Source organism: Hyperoodon ampullatus (assembly GCF_949752795.1).
Source record: "Hyperoodon ampullatus genome assembly, chromosome: 4".
Classification (NCBI taxonomy): Eukaryota; Metazoa; Chordata; class Mammalia; order Artiodactyla; family Ziphiidae; genus Hyperoodon; species Hyperoodon ampullatus.
In genome coordinates, this window is record NC_136917.1 from 145,320,701 (window position 1) to 145,346,321 (window position 25,621).

At 37.8% G+C, this 25,621-nt stretch overlaps 2 protein-coding genes across 4 annotated transcripts in view; one reads left to right on the forward strand and one right to left on the reverse strand.

Annotated features, from left to right (window-relative positions):
• The window catches only part of WDR70 (WD repeat domain 70), a gene marked incomplete at its 5' end in the record, with an annotated part of 295,937 nt that extends 284,988 nt beyond the window's left edge, over positions 1-10,949 (reverse strand). The window contains 4 exons of one of the 2 annotated variants that reach the window (XM_079703924.1): positions 2,614-2,734; positions 8,544-8,627; positions 10,682-10,747; positions 10,855-10,949. In XM_079703924.1, coding sequence (XP_079560050.1) covers positions 2,614-2,734; positions 8,544-8,627; positions 10,682-10,747; positions 10,855-10,879 — 296 coding nt within the window. The remainder of the gene's footprint in view (positions 1-2,613; positions 2,735-8,543; positions 8,628-10,681; positions 10,748-10,854) is intronic. The other variant, XM_079703925.1, reaches the window with a different exon arrangement.
• Positions 10,950-14,468: 3,519 nt separating this feature from the next.
• The window catches only part of NUP155 (nucleoporin 155), a gene marked incomplete at its 5' end in the record, with an annotated part of 63,328 nt that continues 52,175 nt past the window's right edge, over positions 14,469-25,621 (forward strand). For both annotated transcript variants that reach the window (XM_079703913.1, XM_079703914.1), the window contains 4 exons: positions 14,469-14,625; positions 17,227-17,364; positions 19,340-19,436; positions 22,079-22,149. In XM_079703913.1, the coding sequence (XP_079560039.1) occupies positions 14,469-14,625; positions 17,227-17,364; positions 19,340-19,436; positions 22,079-22,149 (463 nt within the window). The remainder of the gene's footprint in view (positions 14,626-17,226; positions 17,365-19,339; positions 19,437-22,078; positions 22,150-25,621) is intronic.

Sequence of the window (25,621 nt, forward strand, 5' to 3'; positions counted from 1 at the left end):
TCAAATTTAATTTAGCCACAGTGAAATTATTTCATAGTAACATGATTCAATGCTTAAGCAGAAATAGCTTAAAGACTCCTATAACAGAGATAGAAACTCTACATAAAATATATCTGATATTAATATAGTCTCAGTTAAGCTTCTGACAGGCTTATTCATCTGCCATGGATTATTCATTCAAGGCCTTCTGAAACAGGGATAAGTAAACTTCCATTCTTTTGATCAACAAAATACTGTAATAAAGTTGTATTATTTTATTTTTCTTGATGATCATTTCTATCTTTATATTTGATATAGATGGTCCCCACTTACAATTTAGACTTAACGATTTTTCAGCTCTACAATGGTGTGAAAGCAATACGCATTCAGTAGAAACCATGCACTGAATTTTGATCTTTTCCAGGACTGGCGATAAACGGTACCAAACTCTCTCATGATGCTGCGCAGTGGCAGCAAGCCACAGCTCCTAGTCAGCCACGCAATCATCAGGGTAAACAATCAGTACACCTACAACCATTCTGTACCCATACAACCATTCTGCTTTTCACTTTAGTATAGTATTTAATAAATTACATGAGATAGCCAATACTTTATTATAAAATAGGCTTTGTGTTCTATGGTTTTGCCCAGATGTAGGCTAATATAAGTGTTCCAAGCATGTTTAAGGTAGACTAGGCTAAGCTTTGATATTCAGTAGGTTAGGTGTATTAAATGCATTTTCAACTTATAATATTTGCAATTTATGATGGGTTTATCTGGACATAACCCCATCATAAGTCAAGAAGATCTGTAATTATAATCTCAACAGTAGTTCTGTAATTTTAATCACTAATGACAAAAGTAATGCTGGGTTTTGTTATATCAATAAAATTTATTCTCAATACCAATACTGCACGTTCTTTATCTTTGGACTTTAAAGTTAGTATTGCAGAAGAAACAGAATCAATGAAACTACTGAAATTTTTACAATTTTCAATTAATGGAATCATTTGTTTGTCAAAACCTTAGCAATAAGATAAATTTCCAAAAACACAACAGTAGTTTTTTGACATCTTAAATCATCCCAAAAGTAAGAAACTAAAGGTAAATACTAAATGTTCCTCTTAGGAAAAAGGGTTTTTTTTCCTATCATATTGAAACCCAAGGACATTGTGAGACTGATAACTGATATAAAACCATAGATAATGCTAAACTGAATTTTTTGACTAATGTAAAGAAAGGACACTCTATAGCAGGGGTTGGTAAACTTTGGCCCAGTGTTTGTTTTTTAAAGATTTACTGAACACAGATAAGCCCATTCATTTACGTGTCGTCTATGAAAAGGGAGAACCAGACTTGTAGTCCCATATAGATATACCCTCCCTCCGCAAAGAGAAGCTATAGAAAAGACTAACCAACACTCTTTTTTTTTTTTTGCAGTACGTGGGCTTCTCACTGCTGTGGCCTCTTCCGTTGCGGAGCACAGGCTCCGGATGCGCAGGCTCAGCGGCCATGGCGCACAGACCCAGCCGCTCCGCGGCATGTGGGATCTTCCCAGACCGGGGAACGAACCTGTGTCCCCTGCATCGGCGGGCGGACTCTCAACCATTGCGCCACCAGGGAAGCCCTAACCAACACTCTTATGGAGAGATATTCTGCTCAAGAGCCTAGACTGAGATACCAAAGAATGCACCTTCTGGGTGAACAAAAAATGAAATTACATAGTATAAGTGATATTTTGTGTATTTAGATATTTTATGTTTTTCTACTGTAAAAAGAGGAAATAATGAAATCCACTGGTGAAATTTGCCATGAATAGTTTATGTAACCAATTTGATTATTCCCTGGTGGCACAGTGGTTGAGAGTCCGCCTGCCGATGCAGGGGACACGGGTTCGTGCCCCGGTCCGGGAAGATCCCACATGCCGCAGAGCGGCTGGGCCCATGAGCCATGGCCGCTGAGCCTGCACGTCCGGAGCCTGTGCTCCGCAATGGGAGAGGCCACAACAGTGAGAGGCCCGCATACCGCAAAAAAAAAAAAAAAAAAAAAAAAAAAAAATATATATATATATATATATATATATAAACAACATTAGAATTCTCATATTATTCTACCCAGATTTGATATCTATATACCTATTTATATTGTTTAAAGTTCTTAGTAATTAAGTTACATAGTATTAAATTTCAATTTAAAGTAATTTTAATGGCTGCTTTCTCCTCTAAGTCGATAAACTTTATAATGTGCCTTTATTTATATTCTTTCTTATTATCTATTTCCATAAAGGATCCTACCAAAAAAGGTTATGAATGCAGAGTCTGGGGAAAGGGACAAAAGATGTAAATGACAAAATAAACATGAAAAAAATAAAAAACTTGTCAACATCTTTCCAACTTTACATAGTTATGCTCTGCAGTCAAAAGGCATAGATTTTAATACTACATCTGGAATACTTTAGAAAAAGTCAATTGATTTACAATGTGACAAATGACTTTTTCCTGATCCTAGACATACACAATTGCCTGAAATGGGAGAAATTATGCAAGCTTTTAGTATCAGGAACTTTGCCTAAATTGTGTTATGAACGCCTAGAAAAAGGTAGTTTAAAAGCATTCTTTTGAGAAAGACAAGCACCTGGAAGATGATTTAGAGCACTCTCTGGCCACATTTGAGCCTGAAGATGTTGGTTCAAGATCTTCGCTTTGCCTTCTTAATTCTTTCTCTCTGTTCATTTCTTCCTCTTTTTCTCTTGCTTCTGAAAAGATTATAAAATTTTTTCAACAGTTAGGCTTCAAAATTTGTTATTATTTAAAACACTATAAATTAACATAGTTACAAAGATGTAACATAGACATGTTACCAGTAACAGCAAAAAAATTATCAATCTAAATGCCCAACACTGAGAAAATAATTGAAGTTTACTGTGTATCAACATAATATGAAATACAGCCAATAAAAATAGTGATAGAAGAGAAATTCCTGGCAGTCCAGTGGTTAAGACTCAGTGCTTTCACTGCAGTGGCCTGAGTTCAATCCCTGGTCAGGGAACTAAGATCCTACAAGCCACACAGCACAGCCAAAAAAAAAAAAAATAGTAATGGAAAATGTACAAATCTGAGAAAATATAAACAGATATGCTAAGCAAAATTAACACGTGAACAGTATATGAACCATGACTGTACTATGTAAAAAGATGTGGCAAGTGACCAGAAGAAAGTATTCAAAGGTAAGATTTTAGGTAATCTCACCTTTTACTTTTAATGTTTTAAACCAAAAATTCAGTACTTCATTCCTTTATGAATTTCCCAAACTGGATTTTTGGTCAGAGACTTCCTACTAAAATTATGAGGAAAGCTGAATTACATTTAGTTTCCAGAGTTGTTTACCTTGGAAAGACAAAAAAAATTTATCCAAGGAAATCTAATCTTTCTCCTCTGATAATCTCACTCAACAATTGGGGCGGGAAGCACATAGGAAGGAAATTAATTATATGAATAAGGCTTGTTCTCAATTGCCACCATCCGCAATAACCCGAGATAATCTTTAACATTTATTTCTTAAGTTAATAATGAAGAATAATACACCCAAAGTTAAGTGGTATCAAAGGGCACTTATTAATTGGAATGTTGTACTCTTTAGGTCTTTTGTTTCTAGGATGTAGAGGATGAGTAACAAGGAGATAGGCAGCAACTAGTGTCAACAACTAGTCTTTTGTTTCAAACATGGAAGATAAAACTCTCCAGGAAGAGGTAAGGCATAGCTCAGGTTAATTTTTTTGTGCTCTCCACTGGGCTGGGTTAGGAGTTAACAATTTGGCACTCTGATGCTGGAGGAGGCTGAAAACAATAAGAGAAGGATAATGCCCAAATTTAAGAGTGAGCCTGCTGGGCTCCTACCTTCATCCTGCTTCTCCAGACATTCCCTCCATTCCCTCTACGGTGAGGGGGGATTGGAGAGTGAAGCAGGGAAGGCCACACTTGGACTGTAGGCTCAGGTCTTAGGGGCAGTTCTGACCCTAATCAGGAAACGATACTAAGGCACACATTATTAGCCACCTACACAACGGCCACTTCTTGCTTTCTCCTTGCTAAGAAAACCACAGTTCTCCCTAGGTAAGAATCAACACTGTGTTTCAGGAGCTGCTGGGCCCCTCCCTGCCCAGGAGGGCTGAAGTTTGATTCCAGGTCAACCATAGTGCTCTTGCAATGGCTGTTTTTGCAACTGATGTGCCACGCTAATACCGGCTAATAACATGTGAGGGGAAGTCAGCTGAAGGTACATTTGAGAAAGGTTTTCTTGCTCCTAAAAAGTGTTACACAAAAGTCTCCTTTCAGCCTGTGGAGGTGGTCACCTGCATGTAACAAAATTTAGCTGACAAAATTTTGAGACCTGAGGACAGTCTGCTTAGGACAAGCCAACACTCTAAAGCTGGCAAAGCAGAAAAAAGGGGGAAAAACTTCATGTCCTTCATATCAGGACGCAGAAGACAGAACAGCCCCACTCCAGAGTTCTTGTCATAGTGCAATACTAAACCTTTCTTATTTAAGCAATTTTTTATTAGGTCTTCTATGACTTCTTTGAAAGTAACCATTAGCATCTTAATATCAACCTTAATTTAACAAAAATAATAGCAATACATGGAGCTTACTATGCTATGTACTAGGTATTGTTTTAAGCACTTCCTGTAAATTAACTCCTTTAACGCAGACGTAGAGAATGGACTTGAGGACATGAGGGGAAAGGGTAAGTTGGGACGAAGTGAGAGAATGACATGGACTTATATATACTACCAAATGTAAAACAGATACCTAGTGGGAAGCAGCTGCATAGCACACAGAGATCAGCTCGGTGCTCTGTGACCACCTAGAGGGGTGGTCTAGGGAGGGTGCGAGGGAGACGAAAAGAGGGAGGAGATATGGGGATATATGTATATGTATGGCTGACTCACTTTGTTATAAAGCAGAAACTAACACACCATTGTAAAGCAATTATACTCCAATAAAGATGTTAAAAAAATTAACTCCTTTAATCTTCATAACAATCCCTGAAGTAGAAACTTTTTTTCTTCACCTTTATTGGAGTAAAATTGACAAATAAAACTGTGAGATATGTAAAGTGCACAATGTGATGATTTGGTACAAAAATACATTGTGATAGAATTCTCCCCATGGAGTCAATGAACACAACCATCACCCCACATATTTACCTTTTTTGGGGGGGGGTAATAACATTTAAGTTCTACTATCCTAGCAAATTTCAATTATACAATACAGTTGAAGTAGATACTACTATCCTCACTTTATAGTTGACAAATCTAAGGCAGAGAATAGAGCTATTAAGCCTCAAAGCAGTGAATTGAGGCTCCACAACTGCAACTTTCCTTGATGTGACCAGACTTTCTAGAGACTGTAAAATTATCCAACGACTACCACCTACCTTATAAAACAGTGAGCTTGCCTGTCTCTCCAATGGGCCATAAAGTACAGCCCTTTATTGCTTACTTGTCACCAGACTATCTGGAAACTATGACCCACCCACCTAACTAGAGTTCCTTCCCAGAGGATGAATACTTCAAGCTATTTGCCCCATCCTGGTGAAGATCTAACTTTTTAATTTAAAATTTAACTTTTATTTAACAATAGTAAGGATTTTCTATTCAGAGAGGCTTCTGCTGTCACCTGCTGCTTCATAAAAGAAGAAAAAAAAGACATTTTTGAGGAAAAAAAAATTTTTTTCCTCATTGTTGACTGAGGACAAACCAAAATGAAACATAATTCAATAAACTGTAGCTCCCTGACCAAGGGGATCATTTTCATATATTTTTACTGAACGTAGGACCAAGTACACTGTAAACACTGTAAAAATGCTCCATATGTTCCCTTAACAAAAGTGAATTAACCTACCCCCATCACCTCATTTTATTCTTCCAAGTACCTCATTTTATTGTTAACTCTCTACTCTCAGATAGTTACCAATTTTGGATAGCCAATTCTGCAAAAGCACCCCAGAGGTATGCAACTCTCATTTAGGTTAACAGCCAAGGATCCAAGGACTTGCCTGGTGGCACAGTGGTTAAGAATCCGCCTGCCAATGCAGGGGACACAGGTTCGATCCCTGGTCCAGGAAGATCCCACATGCTGTGGAGCAACTAAACCCGGGTGCCACAACTACTGAGGCTGTGCTCTAGAGCCCACACGCCCCAACTACTGAGCCCGCGTGTCACAACTACTGAAGCCTGCGCTCCTAGGGTCCCTGCTCCACAACAAGAGAAGCCACAGCAATGAAAAGCTTGCACACTGCAACTAGAGAAAGCCTGTGTGCAGCAACCAAGACCCAATGCAGCCAAAACATATACTTAATTATTTTAAAAGTAAAAGATTAACAAAAAAATTTGAAACATTATTCCCTGACATTTTACATAACACATATTTATTGAAGTTTTACAGTAACTCATCCTTTCTGTTAGAGCATTTAACAACCAAAATTTCACGTCTGTATACACAGACAATTAAACTTGCCATTAAAAGGGACCAAAGTTCTTATTTTCCTCAAGTCTGATGTCAAAGCCCAGGAAAAGACTCCAATACCAATCATTAAATAAAATATGCCCATATCAGAATTTGTTAACTTTTAAGAAAAGTAAGTCAAACTTTGGATTCTTGTGTTTAGATCAGGGGTAGAAACAGCAGTCCATATCCAAGACTGTAACACTAAATCAAGAAAGTTCAATGCATTTAATTCATCCACAAATATCAATACGAGTACATGGTCTTGAGATAATTTTTCAAAATTTTAAAAATGTAATAACTCTTTACTGGAATTCCTCTTAGGTGCTAAATGCATACATACTTCACTAAGAAAAATGACAGGAATTAAAAGTGATATTTATAACACTGCTGTTTAAAAAGTACTCTGCCCAACATCTTAATTCCTTCAAGAATCTTCTAAGAGAGATCTCATTATTATTGACACCAAACTGATGGGGAAATTAAGGATCTGAAATTTGAAAATCCATCCAATGTCATTCATCTAGTGGGGCTAACCCTTAAACCTGCATCCTCCAACTCCAAATCCCAAACTCTTTACTATTCATCATGCCATTTAAAAACATTCTCCAAAGATGCAGGATTTATTTTTTTAAAGGCAGTATTGCAGTTTTAAATTCAATTCAGTCTTCACAAATATATATTGAGAAACTATCTTGGAAGGCATGGTACTGGGGACTATAAAACTTAGGTAGGGGAATAAGACAATCCCTATTCAAAGCATTTTGTATCACACACTGAAAGGTAAATACAAGAAAGTTACACTGTAACAGTATAAGCGTTCACTAAAACATTTAAAAATTAAGTGTATAACGCATTCGTGTATATGCTGCAGATAGCATGTCTTTACGTATTGTTTGATGATATTAAATTATTTAATATTTTTAGGTGTAGTAACAGTATTTTGGTTAAGATTTTTCCAAATCCTTATCTCTTAAAGACATATTAAAATATTTATGGGTGAAATAATGTACCTAGGATTTGTGTCAAAGTAATCTGAGAGGAGAAGTAAATGGAACTAACACTGGCCATGAACTGTTACAGTACTTAAATCTGTGTGATAGGTATACGGGAGTTCATTACTATGTTACACTGCATGTAGAAATGAAAGTGTTTTTTAAAAAAATACATACTATATGTAGATAGCTAGCTGTCTTTTCACCACACATACACAACAAAAACTGTTATTCTTCCAAAAACCAAAAACATTTCATGTCAACTGCACTTCCCAAATATGAGATATTACTGCTATATAATTTATCATTTTAAAACCAACAATGACAAGTGCTGGAATAACATTCACTTAAATTTTTCCAGGAGTCCTGTCTCTGGCTTCTAGCCCCTTCTGCTCTATCAGGTTACATCTATCCTTTCTCTAGTGTAAGAATGATCTGAATCAGATCTAAAGATAGCAGTAGAGGAGTCAGTCTCCTTCTAAGACCCTGAGGTGGTATCTAGAATTGCTAACCACCTGGTATCAAACCACACAGTCTGGAAGTTAAGGCCTTCATTAAATGTCTGATACAACTTATTAATGCAGAGATTCAACAGCAGCAGCCACATTCACTGTATGTCTCAATTTTCTATACTGTCTGGGTCAACGGTCAGTGGTGTACACAGCTCTGAGAGCCACCTCTCGCCCAGCCTTCCAAATACTGGTTCCGCTGTAAGCAGGAAAGAAAAAAATGAAATGAGAATCAGATAGAGGGGGGGAGAAGAGGTAATAAAGAAACCACTATTCTGATTCTTATAAATTAATTTTGAATCCTTGTTTGTTCATAGCTCACAGTACTAAAAGATTTTAGCTCTCAGACCTTCTTAACCTGTTTAGATGCAACTTTGATCGTGTTTAAAAAAACAAAGACAAAAAAGCATCTGCTTCCAAAGGAACCAGCACATATGGTCTTTTAACAATTTTGAAATTTTTTTCAGTCTTATAATTTTATAACTGGTAGGACACTGGTGTAAGCTGGATACAGTATTTAATCCTATAAAAGAGCAAGTAACTGAACTTCTTACCCAGTGTTTTCCGACTTCTTTCCACTGCTGTTCTTCGAGTTTGTTCAAACATTGCTTCCAAATCAAATGTGCGAGCTTTTTTCCCTAAAACAGAAATAAGTAGCAGACTATGATTTTCCTGAACTAAGTTGGCCAAACTTTAGGTACTAAATAAATACTTACTGACTGACCAATAACCACTTAAGTCTACCTAATTTATAGTAGGGCTACAAAATAACCATAAAATATCAATGAAGAAAGAGTTTACTTCCCAGGGAGTTTTTAATTACAATCTCATCGCTAAATAACATTAACCAGCCAACTTTCCCATCCTCCTGTAATTCATCTAGACCCTACTCCTTGAAACTACAACACTGGTGTGCTAGGCAGAATAGAGAATGTTCATATCCTAATCCCTGAAACCTGTGAATATATTACATTACAGGGTAAAAGGGACTCTGCAGATTAATTAAGGTTATGGACTTAAAAACTGGGAGATTATCCTGGCCAGCCCAATCTAATCACAGGAGCCCTTACATGCGAAGATGCAGAATAGATATAGCAGAAGTCAGAGAGACCTGAAACTTGAGAAGAGCTGCAGTTCCTTTGAAGATGAAGGGGGCAAGAAGACAAGTAATGCAGGTATCTAAAAGAGCTAAGAAACTCCCACCAGACAGCCAATAAGGAAATAAGGAAACCACAAGGAACTGACATTCTGACAACCTGAATCTGCTTAGAAGCAGTGTTGTATTTGCTTTTACTGCCTTTTTTTTTTTAATAATAATACCTATTCTGTGTTTGTCAGAATATGGTAAAAATGGCTTTCTTACACACTACTGACTTTGTTATAAACTGAAACCACCTTTCTGAACAGCACTATGACAATATATATCAAGAAGCTTTAAAAGCTATATGCCCAATTTTTTGTTACTTTTTAATATCTGTATTTTTTATCAAATTAGTCCCTCTTTTAGATCTACCCTATGGAAATATGCATAAAACTACTTTTACAAAAGGAGATAAAAGAGTTATTTATAAAAATGTTTATTTTAGTATTACTGATAAAAGAAACTGTGGGATAAAGTTAAAAATATTACAAATTATAGCACTTCTATCTACTATTCAACCATTAAAAATCATGTTTTGGAAAAGCATTTTACTCAAAATATTAAGAATTAAACAAATTCTATATAATTAAGAATAATATAAAACTGTACATATATACGATCTTACAACAGGAAAAACTGGAAAACAAACTAACTTTTAAGTCTTGATTTCTAGATCATGAAATTATGAATGATTTTACTTTCTTCCTTCTTATTTATTGGGTTCTTTATATTTTCCTGCTATTTACATGTGCTCATTTTGAAATTAGGGAGAAAGCTATTTAAAAGAACTGAAACAAAATACTAATACCAAAATACTACAGAAGTATACAGTACTTTTGTAGCCATGACCACCTAGGAGATAGTAAATATGTTTTGTGGCTCAAGACGTTACCAGAATAAATGAATGTATGAATGAACAAAAGAGAGACTGAAATGAAGATTCTGGAGTAGAAAAACTGGAATCAAAAAAGACTTACTAACCTACAAGGACCTACTGTGTAGCACAGGGAACTATACTCAATATTTTGTAATAACCTAAAAAGTTAAAGAATATACATATATAAGTGAATATATATAACTGAATCACTGTGCTGTACACCTAAAACTAACATGACATTATAAATCAACTATAACTTAATAAAATAAAAGATTTACTATTATAACATCACCTAATGGCCCATTTGTTGCCAAAAGGGCCACCTTATTACAGACCACAGTCAGTGGTTAGCGCTCAGTCTCAGGACGCAAAGAGACAACTCCCTCCATCAACCAACACCCTCCACCGCGTGGGTCACAAAGCAATCTTTCTTTCTCACTAGCCTTCTCATAAGTGTCACCTGAGCTGGTCCCAAGAGATAGGCAGGAGTTAGAAAACGGATGGGGAAGACTGTGTCTAAAAATTGCAAGATAAACACATTAGAGCTAAAGTAATGAGAACTTAGCACTGCGGAAGGGGCGGAACACAGGTGACAGCTCGGGCCCCCCTCCCAACCTGCGGCTCTTAAAATCTCTGCAAAATGAAACGGGACCATGCCTAGGGCAGTCACTCACCGAACCCCGTGAAGCCCATGGTGACCGCCAGCTGCGGGTCCGGTCCTGATGCGTCTGAGTCTGTCACTGGGACAAGAGAAAAGAGAAAAGAGAAAAGGCCTTGTTAGTGCGGCGCCCCCAGCGCCGCCGGCCTGCCCGACCCACCCCGCCGGCGCTCGCCTCACTGAACCCACCGCCGCTGGGTCCGGGGCGCTCCATGGTCTGCCACCCGCCACGGAACCAGCAACACCCACAGCCCAAACAGCTGCTAAAGACCAGCGGCAAACCAGGCAGGAAGTATCGCCTCCGAGCGTCAGCCTCGCCGCCAAGGCCAAGAGCGACGCCTTCCGCGGAGGGAAAGAGGCCTCCTAAGCAGCGCCGCCCTAGCGGGCTGGCGGTGTATAAGCGCCACAGAAGCTGGCTTCAAATTGAACCCATGGGAAGGGGAATATTAGCTGGAGTTTCTGTAACACTTTTTACTTTGTAAGACGCACTTACCGGGCCTTCCCTAGTGGCGCAGCGGTTAAAAATCCGCCTGCCAATTTAGGGAACATCGGTTCGAGCCCTGGTCTTGGAAGACCCCACATGCCACTGAGCAACTAAGCCCGTGTGCCACAGCTACTGAGCCTGCGCTCTAGAGCCCGCGAGCCACAACTACTGAGCCCACGCGCCACACCTACTGAAGCCCACGTGCCTAGAGCCCGTGCTCCACAACAAGAGAAGCCACTGCAATGAGCAGACTGCGCACTTCAACGAAGAGTAGCCCCCACTCGCTGCAACCAGAGAAAGCCCGCGCACAGAAAGGAAGACCCAATGCAGCCAAAAAAAAAAAAAAAAAAGACGCGTTTACTGCCAAGGTGACGCTTAATCCTCAGAATTCTAAAGATGGTTTCAAACTCCACGTCACAACTAACCACTAAGACACTACCATTTGTTAAGTTTTGGTATGCTGTCAGAGAATATTCACAAGTGTCTAAAAAGGTTATTAAAATACTCCCTTTTCCAGCTACATAACTCTGTGAGGCCCCCCTTTCTTCGTGTACTTCAACTAAACAAGTAACAACATGAGATATGAAACCTGGTTATCTCTTATTTAGCCAAACATTTAAGAGATCTGCAAAAATGTAAAATAACAGCATTCTTCTAATGGTTTAGTTTTAGAAACTATGGCGATTTTTCATAAAATATGTGTTATTTATATTAACGAGGATTAGGCTTATTCTTTTAAATAAGTTATTTTTTTAATTTCTCATTTTTATGAGATATTAGCAATTATTAACAAAAATAACCCTGTGAAATAAAATTCATATTTTATCACAAGAAAAATTCAAACACAAAAACATTTCTCTGCCTTTTGACCTCCTCTCTCCCCTCTACTGTACATTGTGTATATGCATTTTGTGTCAACCAAACCTCCTCCATCAGCGGAAATACCTGCTCAACCATAAAGAGCAACATTCTCCTAGCATCAACAAGACAACTCCCTAAAAGATAATGTTCCTTCTTGATCTTGAAAGTGACAAAGATGATGGTTAGATCTGGACTGTGTAAACTGTCAGTAATACGTCATTTAATGTACAGCCCTCTGTTTCGAAAAACTTATATAACTGTGTTTTGACTTCTAATGAGCTGAACAGTCCTTAGAGCTTTCTGAGATGCTGTTTCGGGTTATAATCCTCAGCTTGGCACAAATAAAATTTTCCATTTCTTTTTTAGATCGACTGATTAACTTTTTATCAACAATCCACACAAAACCCAAAGCTCTTTAGACTCCTTAATTTTTTTTTTTTTTTTGCGGTACGCGGGCCTCTCACTGTTGTGGCCTCTCCCGTTGCGGAGCACAGGCTCCGGACGCACAGGCTGAGCGGCCATGGCTCATGGGCCCAGCCGCTCCGTGGCGTGTGGGATCCTCCGGGACCAGGGCACGAACCCATGTTCCCTGCATCGGCAGGTGGACTCTCAACCACTGTGCCCCCAGGGAAGCCCTCCTTAATAATTTTTAAAGGTATCAAAAGTTTTAGAATCTTTATTCTTGAGACGGCTTCAGCAAAATTTTCACATAAAGGGCTGGATGGTAAATATCTGAGGCTTTGAGTCCACGTGGTCTGTGTACCAACTATTCAACTCAACAGTTGCAGCTGAAAAGCAGCCATTGCAAAATGTAAATGAATGGAGGGTCTTGGACTTAAGACCCTTGGAAATGCTGTTGCTGTGTGCAGGACCATTAGACCAGTATTGTTAAATATCCAATTTGTAGAGGTGAAAACTTTCTATTGTATTTTTTTTTGTCTCAAATTAAAAACAAACCAACCCTGTGACAGACTGTCAGTTTTCAATCTGTAGTCTACCAAATAAAAGAAAATTGACAACTGGCGACCCCTCTGCCTATTTATCTACCGGTAATACAAATCTAATTTTTCTTGGTATACTTGCTATGAAGTCTTAAATTATATGTATAGATCTGTAATATCACAGTATTTTTAATATTCAGAAATTTAGTCAACCCTTTATTTGAGGCAGTAAAAAGCAATTCAAATAGCAAAAGACCACTTCAGAGCAATTCAGCTATTGATTTGCTAAACTATGAATATAATCGGATGTAACTTAGGTGAGATTCTAAATAAGGACTAGTTCTAAGTATTCTAAATAAGGACTGCTCTTTGAAGACTACTGCTTTGTTTTAACCACTCCAGCTGCCTTCTGCATGAAATGAAGCCCATCCTGCCTCTCCTCACTCATTTCTCTTACCCTTTTACTGCAGTTAATACATACCCCATAGACAAAATATGGTTATGCACACTGTTTTTTTTTTTTTTTGCCTGTGTGTCCCTGCATAAAGCACCTGGAGAAGAGGAATGCTGTTTCAGTTTGATATTCCCTGCACAGGTACAATGCCTGACACAAATTCAGAATTCAGTTGCTGTAGAAGATGATATATTAGGTGGCCTACTCTATACCAGTCCCTCTACTATGTGCTGGGGATGAAGCAGTGAATAAGAACCACCTGCTTCCCCTCTGAAATGGGAAATAAAGCAAGGCATCAGGTCCCTGCACGCTGTGAAGATTCCATAAACATAATTTTTCACAGTAACGTACCACAAAGTCAAGTGGTAACGACACAGAAATAGAAAACTTGATGAATTTTAATTTACACCGAAGCCCATATTTCTAGTGAAATTCTGGTTTATATGTAAACTTTTTCTAACAAACATCTACCAACTCCTATCCACTCTCAGAAGACAAGTTATTTGCAGCACCAAATTGGCACGCATACTCAAAATAGTTGCAGTTGCCGGTTTCCGATCCCCGAAGCTCGAGGCACTCAGATCCAAGCGCGCGCTAAACCCACCAGAACCCGAGCAGCCTGCGCTGCCCCCGCACCAACCGGCTCCCACCCTCCCTGACCCCGCTCCCTCCTCCTCCCCACCCCTACCGACCCCGTCCCATCTCTCCCCTTCCCCAGTCCCTCCCCTTTCCCCTTCCTCCCTCCTTCCCTCCCTTCCTCCACTCCCACCACCGATCTCCCCCTCGCGCCCAGAACAACCAGCCAGCCCACTTCGAAGCACCTCCCGCTCACTAGCTCCACCCTCAACGTCCAGCCCCCTCTAACAGCTTCCTCTTCCCAGAGCCGAAAAACTGGCTTCAAATTCCCCGCCCCATGAACCAGAAGTGCGTCATGCACTGGCGCCGGGGCGCTTGTTTGGCGCGCGCGCCCTAAGCTTTGGGGCTGACCTAGCGTCTTGGATTTGTCTCTTATTTCTTCTCGCTTTTTGACTTTCTCCGGTCGCTGTTGTCTCCGATTTTCGATATGCCGTCTTCTTTGCTGGGCTCGGTAATGCCGGCCTCCACGTCGGCCGCAGCCCTGCAGGAAGCTTTGGAAAATGCGGGGCGGCTCATCGACCGTCAGTTGCAAGAAGACCGCATGTACCCGGACCTTTCCGATCTGCTTATGGTGTCTGCCCCAAGTGAGTGATCGTTGCCCAGTTGGTGACTGTTTCTCAACCCAAAGGACTCTCGTCTGACTCCCTAAATAGGTCCTTATCCGCAGGGTGAATCGGCGAAGATATCCTGAGATCTGGAACGCTGTTTGCTGCATTTTGAAGGGCGGAAAAGAGCCCATTTTCAGTGTTTTTCCTTCTCTCACTTTCTTCGTTACAGGCACCTCAGGGGATAGGAATGAGGAGCAAGCCCCCATTTGAAGCAGAAAGAGGCAAAGTTTCCAACCTTAATGAGCTTCTCATGTCCTCCAAGTGTGTATCGCTAAGACCAGATGAGAAGGTTCACCTGATCCAATTCTAATCCTTGTTAATACCTCGTATTAATGTTGGAGTAAAATTGAAGAGCATACGAAGTTAATTTGGAAATTTACTGTGTTCGCTCAGAGATATGCTTTATTATGTATGGAGTTAATGTAATATGAAGTCCTTAAAGGTGTTAAAAAGAACTACCAGCGCAAAGAAGGAAGGGGATAGGGAAATCAGCACTGATGATGGGTGAACACGGAGGGTAAAGCGGATTTTTGTGCCAACAAAGAGAGGTGTCCGTAAAATATTCTGTTTATCGGTTTTAAATTAAGGCCAGGCTCCTCAAGGCATATAGAATCACACAAGTTGCTAGAAAAAAAGTGACCCCCTTTGTGAGGTGGAAATTGGAAGAAGAGTAAGATAAAAACAAGATTTGGGGTAAGCAAGAACCAAGATAATCTAACCAGGTTAATCTGCAATGTAAACCTAAAAGACAGCTCTGACGATTTATAAAAAGTCATTAATTGACTTATAATCAGAGAAAAGACAGAAACAAAGCAAAGAGTATTTACTCCTGACAGCTACTTACCAGTGGGCTTGTCTTAAAAGAACTGAGTGGCCTATTAGCAGCTCTCATCCTGAATAGCACTCTTCCCTTTGTACTCCTTATTTCTGAAAGCAAGGTGTAAAAACAGTCCATACATTCTGGCCTTATCACATCTGACCCCAGTCCAACCTATCCACCTTTACACACATGTACCTCTTCAACCAAATTTCCTTTCCCTCGTCCAACCTATTCTCGACCTCCTTGTTCCAGTTATACCAAATTTAACAGGTTTTCCATAAGAACCCCCTCTTCTGGATTTCATTTTACATGTGCTCTTCATCATTTCTAGAATGTTCTTCTTTGCCTGACAAGCTATTCTTCCAGACTCCGTTAAATACCACTTTCTCTGTGAAGGCTTTCTCATCCAGAAATAACTCTGGTGAGGTTTATATCCTCACCAGAGTTATTAATTCCATCCTTTGTGTTCCTACTGCAGTTTAACATGTGTAATGTTCTATTAAAATTATGTTTTAAGATTAAATGGAACGTCTGGGATTTGCTTCAAAAAATACATTAGGGAAAAAGTGGTTAGTGACTGACATATGAAATATGACTGGGCATGTTACTGGTCATTTTTGAAGCTGGATACTCAATACATAGGGATTGATTGCATTTGTTCTCTAGTTGTATAAATTTTAAAAATTTTCATAATACATTTAAAAATTTGTTTTATATGTCAGTTTCCCCCAACATCTTTATACTTTAGAGAGGCTGAAAAGGTGCCTGAGTAAATAGTAATAGTAAATAGTCAGAACTAAAACACCTTGCTCAGGACTAGGAAGGACAGGCTGAATAGACCAGCATGCTCTTGCCCTTAGTGTCTGGGCTTTAGAGGAAGAGAAGGTTGCCAGTTGAGAGCAGTTTATAGAGTAGTCTGATTCTCTCCCACTCCCCCCCTCCAATAAAATATTGCTTTTGTGGTATTACAGGCATACCTCATTTTATTGTGCTTTGTTTTATTGCGCTTTGCAGATACTGGTTTTTTTAACAGTAGGTTGGTGGCACCCCTGCCTTGTCAGGTGACAGCATTTTTTAGTAATATTTTTAAAATTAAGGTGTATACATTGTTTTTTTTAGACATAATGCTGTTGCACTCTTAGACGTCAGTATAGTGTAAACATAACTTTTACATGCACCGGAAAACCAAAAAATTTATGTGACTCGCTTCTGGGCATGTTCATTTTATTGCAGTGGTCTGGAACCAAACCCACAACATATCTGAGGTATGCCTTTATTTGTATATTGGTCTGAGGGTGGGGGGTGGATACATAATGGGAAAAGGCATGGATTGTTTTAATCTTTAAATTTTTAAGTGGGAAAGGAAATGCTGTATTTTCCCCAGTCAGTATTTTGTTTGTCCACAGTTGTTTTTATCTGAGAATAACAAAGCAGTTTTATAATTTTTTTCCCATTTCAGATTAGTAAAATAATAGGAAAACACTATAAATTATTGCACTAAACATTTCTTTTCTTATGGAGAAAGTCTTTGTGAAAGATAACCTTCTGTTCAGTGTTAAAACCAGTAATTGCACCCCATCTTAACACTGGAATTTCTCAGGCCTCCTTTGTGTCAGATCAGAATTACTTTATTCTCCGTATACCTTTAGAACCAGATGCACAATTTTTTTGTAGCTTGCAATACTTCTGTATGCCCATTTGATGCCCAATACATTATTATTTTAAATAAATGCTTTATTTTATTTTATTTTTTGTAGATAATTCCACTGTTTCTGGCATGTCAGATATGGATTATCCTCTACAAGGACCTGGTTTGCTGTCAGTACCCAACCTGCCAGAGATCAGTTCCATTCGAAGAGTTCCTCTCCCACCTGAACTTGTTGAACAGTTTGGCCGTATCCTATTACTTTGTGTTTAACTCTTTAAAAAATTTAAAAATTGGTATTCTCATTATTATAATTCTAGTTTTGTGTTTAATTAGCACATTGTGTATAAGTTCATATAAGGTTTTATTTAAAGTACATTTTAAGTATGTGGGTAGTTTGCCATGTGCCTAGAAAATGTCATGTAAAATTGAATGTTGAAAATTGAGTCACATTTTAATTGTTTGGGGACATTGAGGAGAGTAAATTGTTTACAAGCAACTCTGCATTTTTGAATGATATATAGCAAGGCATTACTTTCCAATTAAGTGCTATACAGGGAATTTTTTTATTACCACTCTTCTTCAGTTCAAAGACCCATGATTTTTGTTTTTATTTTTTCCTGTAAACATTTTAAAACTGGGAAGTGGCTCTGAAAATGTTTTAAATAAAACTGCTAGGTATTCTCTCCTAGAAATACCCCCCCAAAAAGTTTTGGTGTGTTTTTACACTTACTGGTGTCTTAGAGTTGAAGTTTATAATTTATTGTATTTCTAAGGATTACAGTAAGAATCTATCTAAAGGTATAAGAAACTGAAGTGTTGATACTAATGCCATCTTCATAGACTGAGAAGTTAGAGGAGTTTTCTTATCCTCTAAAAATAAGATTTTATTTGTTTTTCTTAAAGTATGGCATACCCTATAAAAGGACTATATACATATATATATATATTTTTTTTTTATTAGTTTCTGCTTTATAACAAAGTGAATCAGTCATACATATACATCTGTTCCCACATCCCTTCCCTCTTGCGTCTCCCTCCCTCCCACCCTCCCTATCCCACCCCTCCAGGCAGGACTATATTTATAGTTCTTTGCTAGGAAGCTTTTATAAAAATCAGTCTGTAATTCTCATAATAAAGACATCAAGATGCTATATAAAAATTTAATCTGACTTTTAAAAGTATGTTAATCTGTTCCGGGTAAAGGGCTTCATATTTCAATACAGTGTGATTTAGAAAAAAAAAGAAATGAAAAATTAGGGAAAATGCTTGTAAAAGAAATAGAAAAACTAGTAAAATCTAATCTATATTTTCATTGTTTCTCTGAGACTTTGTAAAATAGTGTTATTAAATAAATATTACACCTTATCATATACTCTACCGTTGCTTAGTTTCTTAATATTCTTTAATTCTCTGATAATACTATACTATCTACAAGGGATATTTCTTTAATTCGGAAATTATTTTGTTTTCACAATTGTTTCATTATAATTACGTAAATAATTCTTTGTCTATTTTTCAGTTTATACAAGGCTTGTAGATTGTCACCTGGCTGTGACTTTAGCATGCCGACTGTTTTTCTTTGTTTTTTCTTTTTTTATAAATTTATTTATTTTTATTTTTGTCTGCGTTGGGTCTTTGTTGCTGGGTGCAGGCTTTCTCTGCTTGTGGCGAGCGGGGGCTTCTCTTGTTGCAGAGCACGGGCTCTAGACTTGCAGGCTTTGGTAGTTGTGGCACACGGACTTCGTTGCTCCGCGGCATGTGGGATCTTCCTGGACCAGGGATCGAACCTGTGTCCCCTGCATTGGCAGGTGGATTCTCAATCACTGCACCACCAGAGAAGTCCCTGTTTTTTGGTTTTTTTTAATCACTCTTTTATACCATTGGAAAAACTGGTCCAGTGAAACAGTTTATACTGTTAAAGTCCAATGGTATTACTCAGAATCAATATTTTTTTGTTAGTAATGGCAAAAACATTACATTTGTTATTTAGAGTACATTTTAAATGGTCAGATAGCTTTATTTAGAAATTATAATAAATATTTTTGTCATACACTATGGCTTTCATTAAACTCATTGGAAATAAAGATATTTCATTTGCTCTTTTGATTGAAGAGTGAATAAGTCATGATTTTTTAATCATACATTTTAAATCAAAATCTTTTGAAACAAGTTTAAGAAACATGAGATTGAAATCTTTCTACCTTACATCCATACTACCTCAGATATGCAGTGTAACTGCATGATGGGCGTGTTCCCTCCTATCAGTAGAGCTTGGCTCACAATCGACAGTGACATATTCATGTGGAACTACGAAGATGGGTATGTATTTATGACTGGTTTGCTTTAGCATGATTAGAATTTAAATTATCTTTATTACAACTAGTATTCTACTCATTAAAAGCTGCCTGGTTTATCTTTCATTCTTCTAACATCCGGGTCAGTGCTTCTCAGTATACGTACCAACCTGGGGATGGGGTTAAAATGTGGATTATGTTTTAGTCATTAAGGCTCAGGAGTCTGCATTTGTAACAAGCTCCCAGGTGATGCTGGGGATCTGGGTACCACTCTGAGTAGCAGCAGTCTTATTTCCCAAACTCCTATAATAATGATAGTCTATCAGTAATTCTTTGAGGGACGGTTTGAGATTTTTAAAGACCTCTGTTTTACCTGCATATCATGGAATGGGAGGATGTTTACTGAAGTATCTTAACAGTTTTGTTGTTATTCTGTGGGCTTGACCTTGTGTAAATTAAATTTGTATAGAAGAGTGAGTGAAGGCCCAAGGCATTCTTGCTTAAATAAAGTTTATTGATCTGATGAACTTACTCTTGGCTATTTGGAGAAAAATTTTACCTTCCAGTTCTCCATCATATTATCTTTAGGTGAGGGGTGAGATAACCAGAGGAAGATCCATATTAAGATGCTACTCTTGCTCCTGAGTAATTAACATACTTGTTAGAAACATACAGTGTCATTGAATCAAAACTGACACTATATGAGAACTTGTAGCTTCAACCATTTTTGTTTGCTGCTTTTTTTTAAATTAGAAATTTTCCTAGCTATTTTTATTGTTGAAATGGTATATAGTCATAATAATAGTGATATAAGGTTGTGATTGTTCTTCAAGTATCATAAACGTTGCCCCAGTTTGTTATATTACACATAACATATTCATTTTTATACTAAAGAGTAGAACCTGTTCATTTAGGCATTGATCTCTTCAAGAAAACCTAATGCAAGAAAATTACAAAATGGATAAATGTGAGAATAATTTCATTGAAAAGGGTTTTCACTTCAATGAAATTTTTATATTTCCATTGACTTCTAACTTATTCATTTAACAACCACATTGAGCTTATCATGTATCAGACACTTTTTGTGCTTGAACAGTACTGAATAAACATAGTCCCTGCCCACATGGAAAGTGTGGTTCAACCTTATTGTGTGCTCAAACTAAACTGATTTAAAGAAAAATTATTTGAACATTGTGTTTATTGAAAAAAATCAAGGCACAGGTACTGGATATAAATCTTTACTTCCTAAATTCAATTCTGTAAAAACCTTAGCCTTAATTTCAGTTATTCCGATAGCTTTCTATTAGAAATCCCAATTCTATCTGGATGATAGAAACGTAATGTTGTTCAATTCACTGTTCTCTAATCCCCAGCTCTCCCAATATTGTTCTTAGTTCTGGGGGCTGTGTCAGTTGTTGAAGGAGCCTGTGTAATTCCACAGCATTGGGAAAATGGGGAAACCTGGCCCCACGTAGGTTGCCATGTAGGTGTTTTCTGTCCACTTGTGTGGCCCTTTGCAGGACAACCAGAAGTTTTCCTCAAAGTCTGGATCATTTTTTTTTTCTTGGTATTTATCCTGCTTGCTGTTCTCTGAGTTTATTGGATCTAGGTTGAAAATTTTTCAACCATTGTCTTACTAAAGTATTTGTTCTTTCCTGTTCTCTTCCTTTCTCTTCTGAGATTTGTTATACTTTTGTTAGACTGCTTGATGTTTTCCAACAAATTTTGGATGCTCTGTTTGGATGCTCCACTCCTTTTTCTCTTTTTATTTCAATTTGGACAATTTCTATTGACCTTTAACTTCATGTTTACTGATTCTTTCGTCAAGTCTACTGAAAAGTCCATATAAGACATTCTTTGTGCTGTGCTTTTTATTTCTAACATTTTCACTGGCTTATTTCTAATTATTTTCATTGCTCTGCTGAAATTCCTTACCTATTTATACATATTGCTCATCTTTTTTATTAGAGCCTATAGTATATTGATTATATTTATTTTAAATTTCCTGTCTGATATAGTTCAGACATCTGACTATGGTTCTGTTGATTGCTTTGTTTCTTGACACTGGGGCTTTTTTTTGCTTGCTTTTTTGCTCATGTTTTGTTACTCAAAACCAGACACAATGTATAGGACAGTGAATACTGCAATAAATACCCTTTATCCTTAGAAATGGGCACGTCTCTTCCTTTGCTGGAGCCTAGCAGGTAGGCCTTTACTGTGAGGGAGTTGACTTTTTCCAAGTCAGGAGTTAAGCCGAGTGGTTTTGTTGTTGCAGTGGTTACCTTCAGTGGACCACAGGTTTCAAATTCCTTTAGAATTATTTTGCACTTGGCGTACAGATTGGGTTGCTGGATTTTTTCTCAGTGTTCCTGTTTCTCCCCCAGCAATAGGATCTCCCTGTGAGCCTGTTCTGAGAGGGTCCTCTTGCCTCTGCCGCAGCAGTAGATTGTTGTTATTGAGACTTGCAACCTGGTGGGGGGATGTTTGGAATGGGGACCAGCATTCCCCTTTTTCCTGGTTTATGCTTAGCCTTAGGTAGGCCTGTGTGCCTGAGTCTTGGAACTAAAACAGTTTTGTTTGCTGGTTCATTATATTCCATAGTCTTGAAGAACATTATAAAACTTTTTCCTTTACATGTATAACATGTTTTTCTTCAACTGTTGACAGAGGAGACCTTGCCTATTTTGATGGACTTAATGAGACTATTCTTGCTGTGGGGCTTGTGAAACCAAAAGCTGGTAAGAAATAAAAATATAAAGATTAAATTATGTTTGTACATAAGATTCCAAATGTTTTAGGACTAAATGATATCATATTTTAAGTAATTAAATTTCCTATTGAAGTTTTGTTCTAAATTACTTTTAATTAGAAATATAAAAAGTGATTAGGAATATTTAACAATTTACTCACCTTATGGTATAAGTGAGTCTGCCTTTAAAATTGTTAAACTATAATTCTTGAATTTTATCTTGCTTTTTGTTAGTTTTTCTTGATTTACCTAAAGTTTTTTGCATTATACATTTTTCACTAATTACTGAATTTAATGTTAAAACCATTTTTGTCTCTGTATTTTTTTAGTCCTGATAGCCCATGGAAGTGAGAATAGAGTTCAGAATAAATCCTAAGAGAAGTCACGAGCATTGTTTAACTTACAATTTCAACTTCAGTACACTAGATCTTTTATCATAGCCACTGATAAGCAGAATTGATTGATTTAAATTTAATATACATCCCTTGAATGCAACTTCCTACAAGAGGAAATAATAGATGAAATTTACTTGTTTACAAGGCCTAAATAGGAATTTTGAAGGTCACAGCCATTTTGAAATTATACTAATTCACATAAATATAAACATGCAGGTTTTGTTTTGTTTTGTTTTGTTTTGTTTGCGGTACGCGGGCCTCTCACTGTTGTGGCCTCTCCCGTTGCAGAGCACAGGCTCCGGACGCGCAGGCTCAACAGCCATGGCTCACGGGCCCAGCCGCTCCGTGGCATGTGGGATCTTCCCCGACCGGGGCACGAACCCATGTCCCCTGCATCGGCAGGCGGACTCTCAACCACTGTGCCACCAGGGAAGCCCCAACATGCAGTTTTATACACTGTTTCTATGTGATTGCATTGGAAATGTATTTCCTTTACATAGAATTTTAAAGCAGTCTTTACCCAGTTGTATGTTTCTCTATCTTGTTCCTTAATTTAAAAGTTTATTCATATACACGTCAACACCTGTTCATGCTCTTTATCATAATAAATATTGATTGTCCGTCTGAAACAAATAGTAAAATTTTGTTGTATTCAAATGTAAATTTCAGTACAGAATTGAAATGGCATAGTCTTTGATTTGGCAGCAAAGGTGTTATCTTTGATAAGTTTTCATAAAACTCAAGCTTTTTAAAATCAAATCCTGAAATATCAGGTATATTTTGAGGTCATTAAGTAGAAGGTCTGCGCCTTCAGCTTTATTGACTTGAACCTTGAAACAAAGAATTGTGGCCTTTGTGCCCCTTGGTATTCATCAGTGAAAGTAAAACCAAGTGATAATAGGAGCTTTGTTGAATTTTCTGACATTTAACACCCAAATGTATACATATAAAGAGATGTCCATTATCATAAGATAAGATATATTTCCTTTTATTCTGTCAGTGACACACTATTTTTGGATGTTATAACATGAAGAGAGTCATAATTACACATAACATCTCATACCACTCCATACTCTTTAAAGTTAAATGATACCTTACAGTGAATTAACATTTAAAAATGTTGTTCTTGGTTTAATGCCCTCTCCGAAACTGTAAATTTTCCAGCTTTGGTACATAAACTCATTTGATCTATAAACTCATTTCTGTGTCTATGAATTTGACTATTCCAGGAACTTCATATAAGTGGAATTATATAGTATTATCTTTTTGTGACTGGCTTGTTTCACCTAGTATGATGTCCTCAAGGTTCATCGCTATTGTAGGATATGTCAGAATTTCCTTTTTTTTTAAGTTCTAGTAATATTCCATGTATATACATACCACATTTGGTTTATCCATTTATCTGTTGATGGTTGCTTGAGTTGTTTCCACCATTTGGCTATTGTGAATAATGCTATGAACATGAGTATACAAATAGAAATTTTTATATTGTAGTAAACCTAAACTGTGTTGTAATGTAACACTGATTTTATTTTTCTTTATTTTTTTAAAAATCTTTATTGGAGTATAATTGCTTTACAATGGTGTGTTAGTTTCTGCTTTATAATAAAGTGAATCAGCTATGCATATACATATATCCCCATATCTCCTCCCTCTTGCGTCTCCCTCCCACCCTCCCTAGACCACCCCTCTAGGTAGTCACAGAGCACCGAGCTAATCTCCCTGTGCTATGCGGCTGCTTCCCACTAGCTATTTTACGTTTGGTAGTGTATATATGTCCATGCCACTCTCTCACTTCGTCCCAGCTTACCCTTCCCCCTCACCATGTCCTCAAGTCCATTCTCTACGTCTGCATCTTTATTCTTGTCCTGCCCCTAGGTCCCTCAGAACCATTTTTTTTTTAAGATTCCGTATATATGTGTTAGCATACGGTATTTGTTTTTCTCTTTCTGGCTTACTTCACTCTGTATGACAGTCTCTAAGTCCATCCACCTCACTACAAATAACTCAGTTACGTTTCTTTTTATGGCTGAGTAATATTCCATTGTATACATGTGCCATATCTTTTTTTTTTCTTTAACATCTTTATTGGAGTATAATTGCTTTACAGTGTTGTGTCAGTTTCTGCTGTATAACAAAGTGAATCACCTATATGTATACGTATATCCCCGTATCCCCTCCCTCTTGTGTCTCCCTCCCACCCTCCCTATCCCTCCCATCTAGGTGGTCACAAAGCACCAAGCTGATCTCTCTGTGCGATGCAGCTGCTTCCCACTAGTTATCTATGTTACATTTGCCTACCCATTTTTTCTTTTAACATCTTCATTGGAGTATAATTGCTTTACAATGGTGTGTTAGTTTCTGCTTTATAACAAAGTGAATCGGCTATACATATACATATGTTCCCATATCTCTTCCCTCTTGCGTCTCCCTCCCTCCCACCCTCCCTATCCCACCCCTCTAGGTGGTCACAAAGCACTGAGCTGATCTCCCTGTGTTATGCGGCTGCTTCCCACTAGCTATCTATTTTACATTTGGTAGTGTATATATGTCCACGCCACCCTCTCACTCTGTCCCAGCTTACCCTTCCCCCTCCCCGTGTCCTCAAGTCCATTCTCTAGTAGGTCTGCATCTTTATTCCCATCCTGCCCCGAGGTTCTTCATGACCTTTTTTTTTTTTTTTTAGATTCCATATATATGTGTTAGCATACGGTATTTGTTTTTCTCTTTCTGACTTCACTCTGTATGATAGTCTCTAGGTCCATTCACCTCACTACAAGTAACTAATTTCGTTTCTTTTTATGACTGAGTAATATTCCATTGTATATATGTGCCACATCTTCTTTATCCATTCATCTGCTGATGGACACCTAGGTTGCTTCCATGTCCTGGCTATTGTAAATAGAGCTGCAATGAACATTGTTGTCCATGATTCTTTTTGAGTTACGGTTTTCTCTTTTTGAATTATGGTCCAGTAGTGGGATTGCTGGGTCGTATGGTAGTTCTATTTTTAGTTTTTTAAGGAACCTCCATACTGTTCTCCCTAGTGGCTGTATCAATTTACAT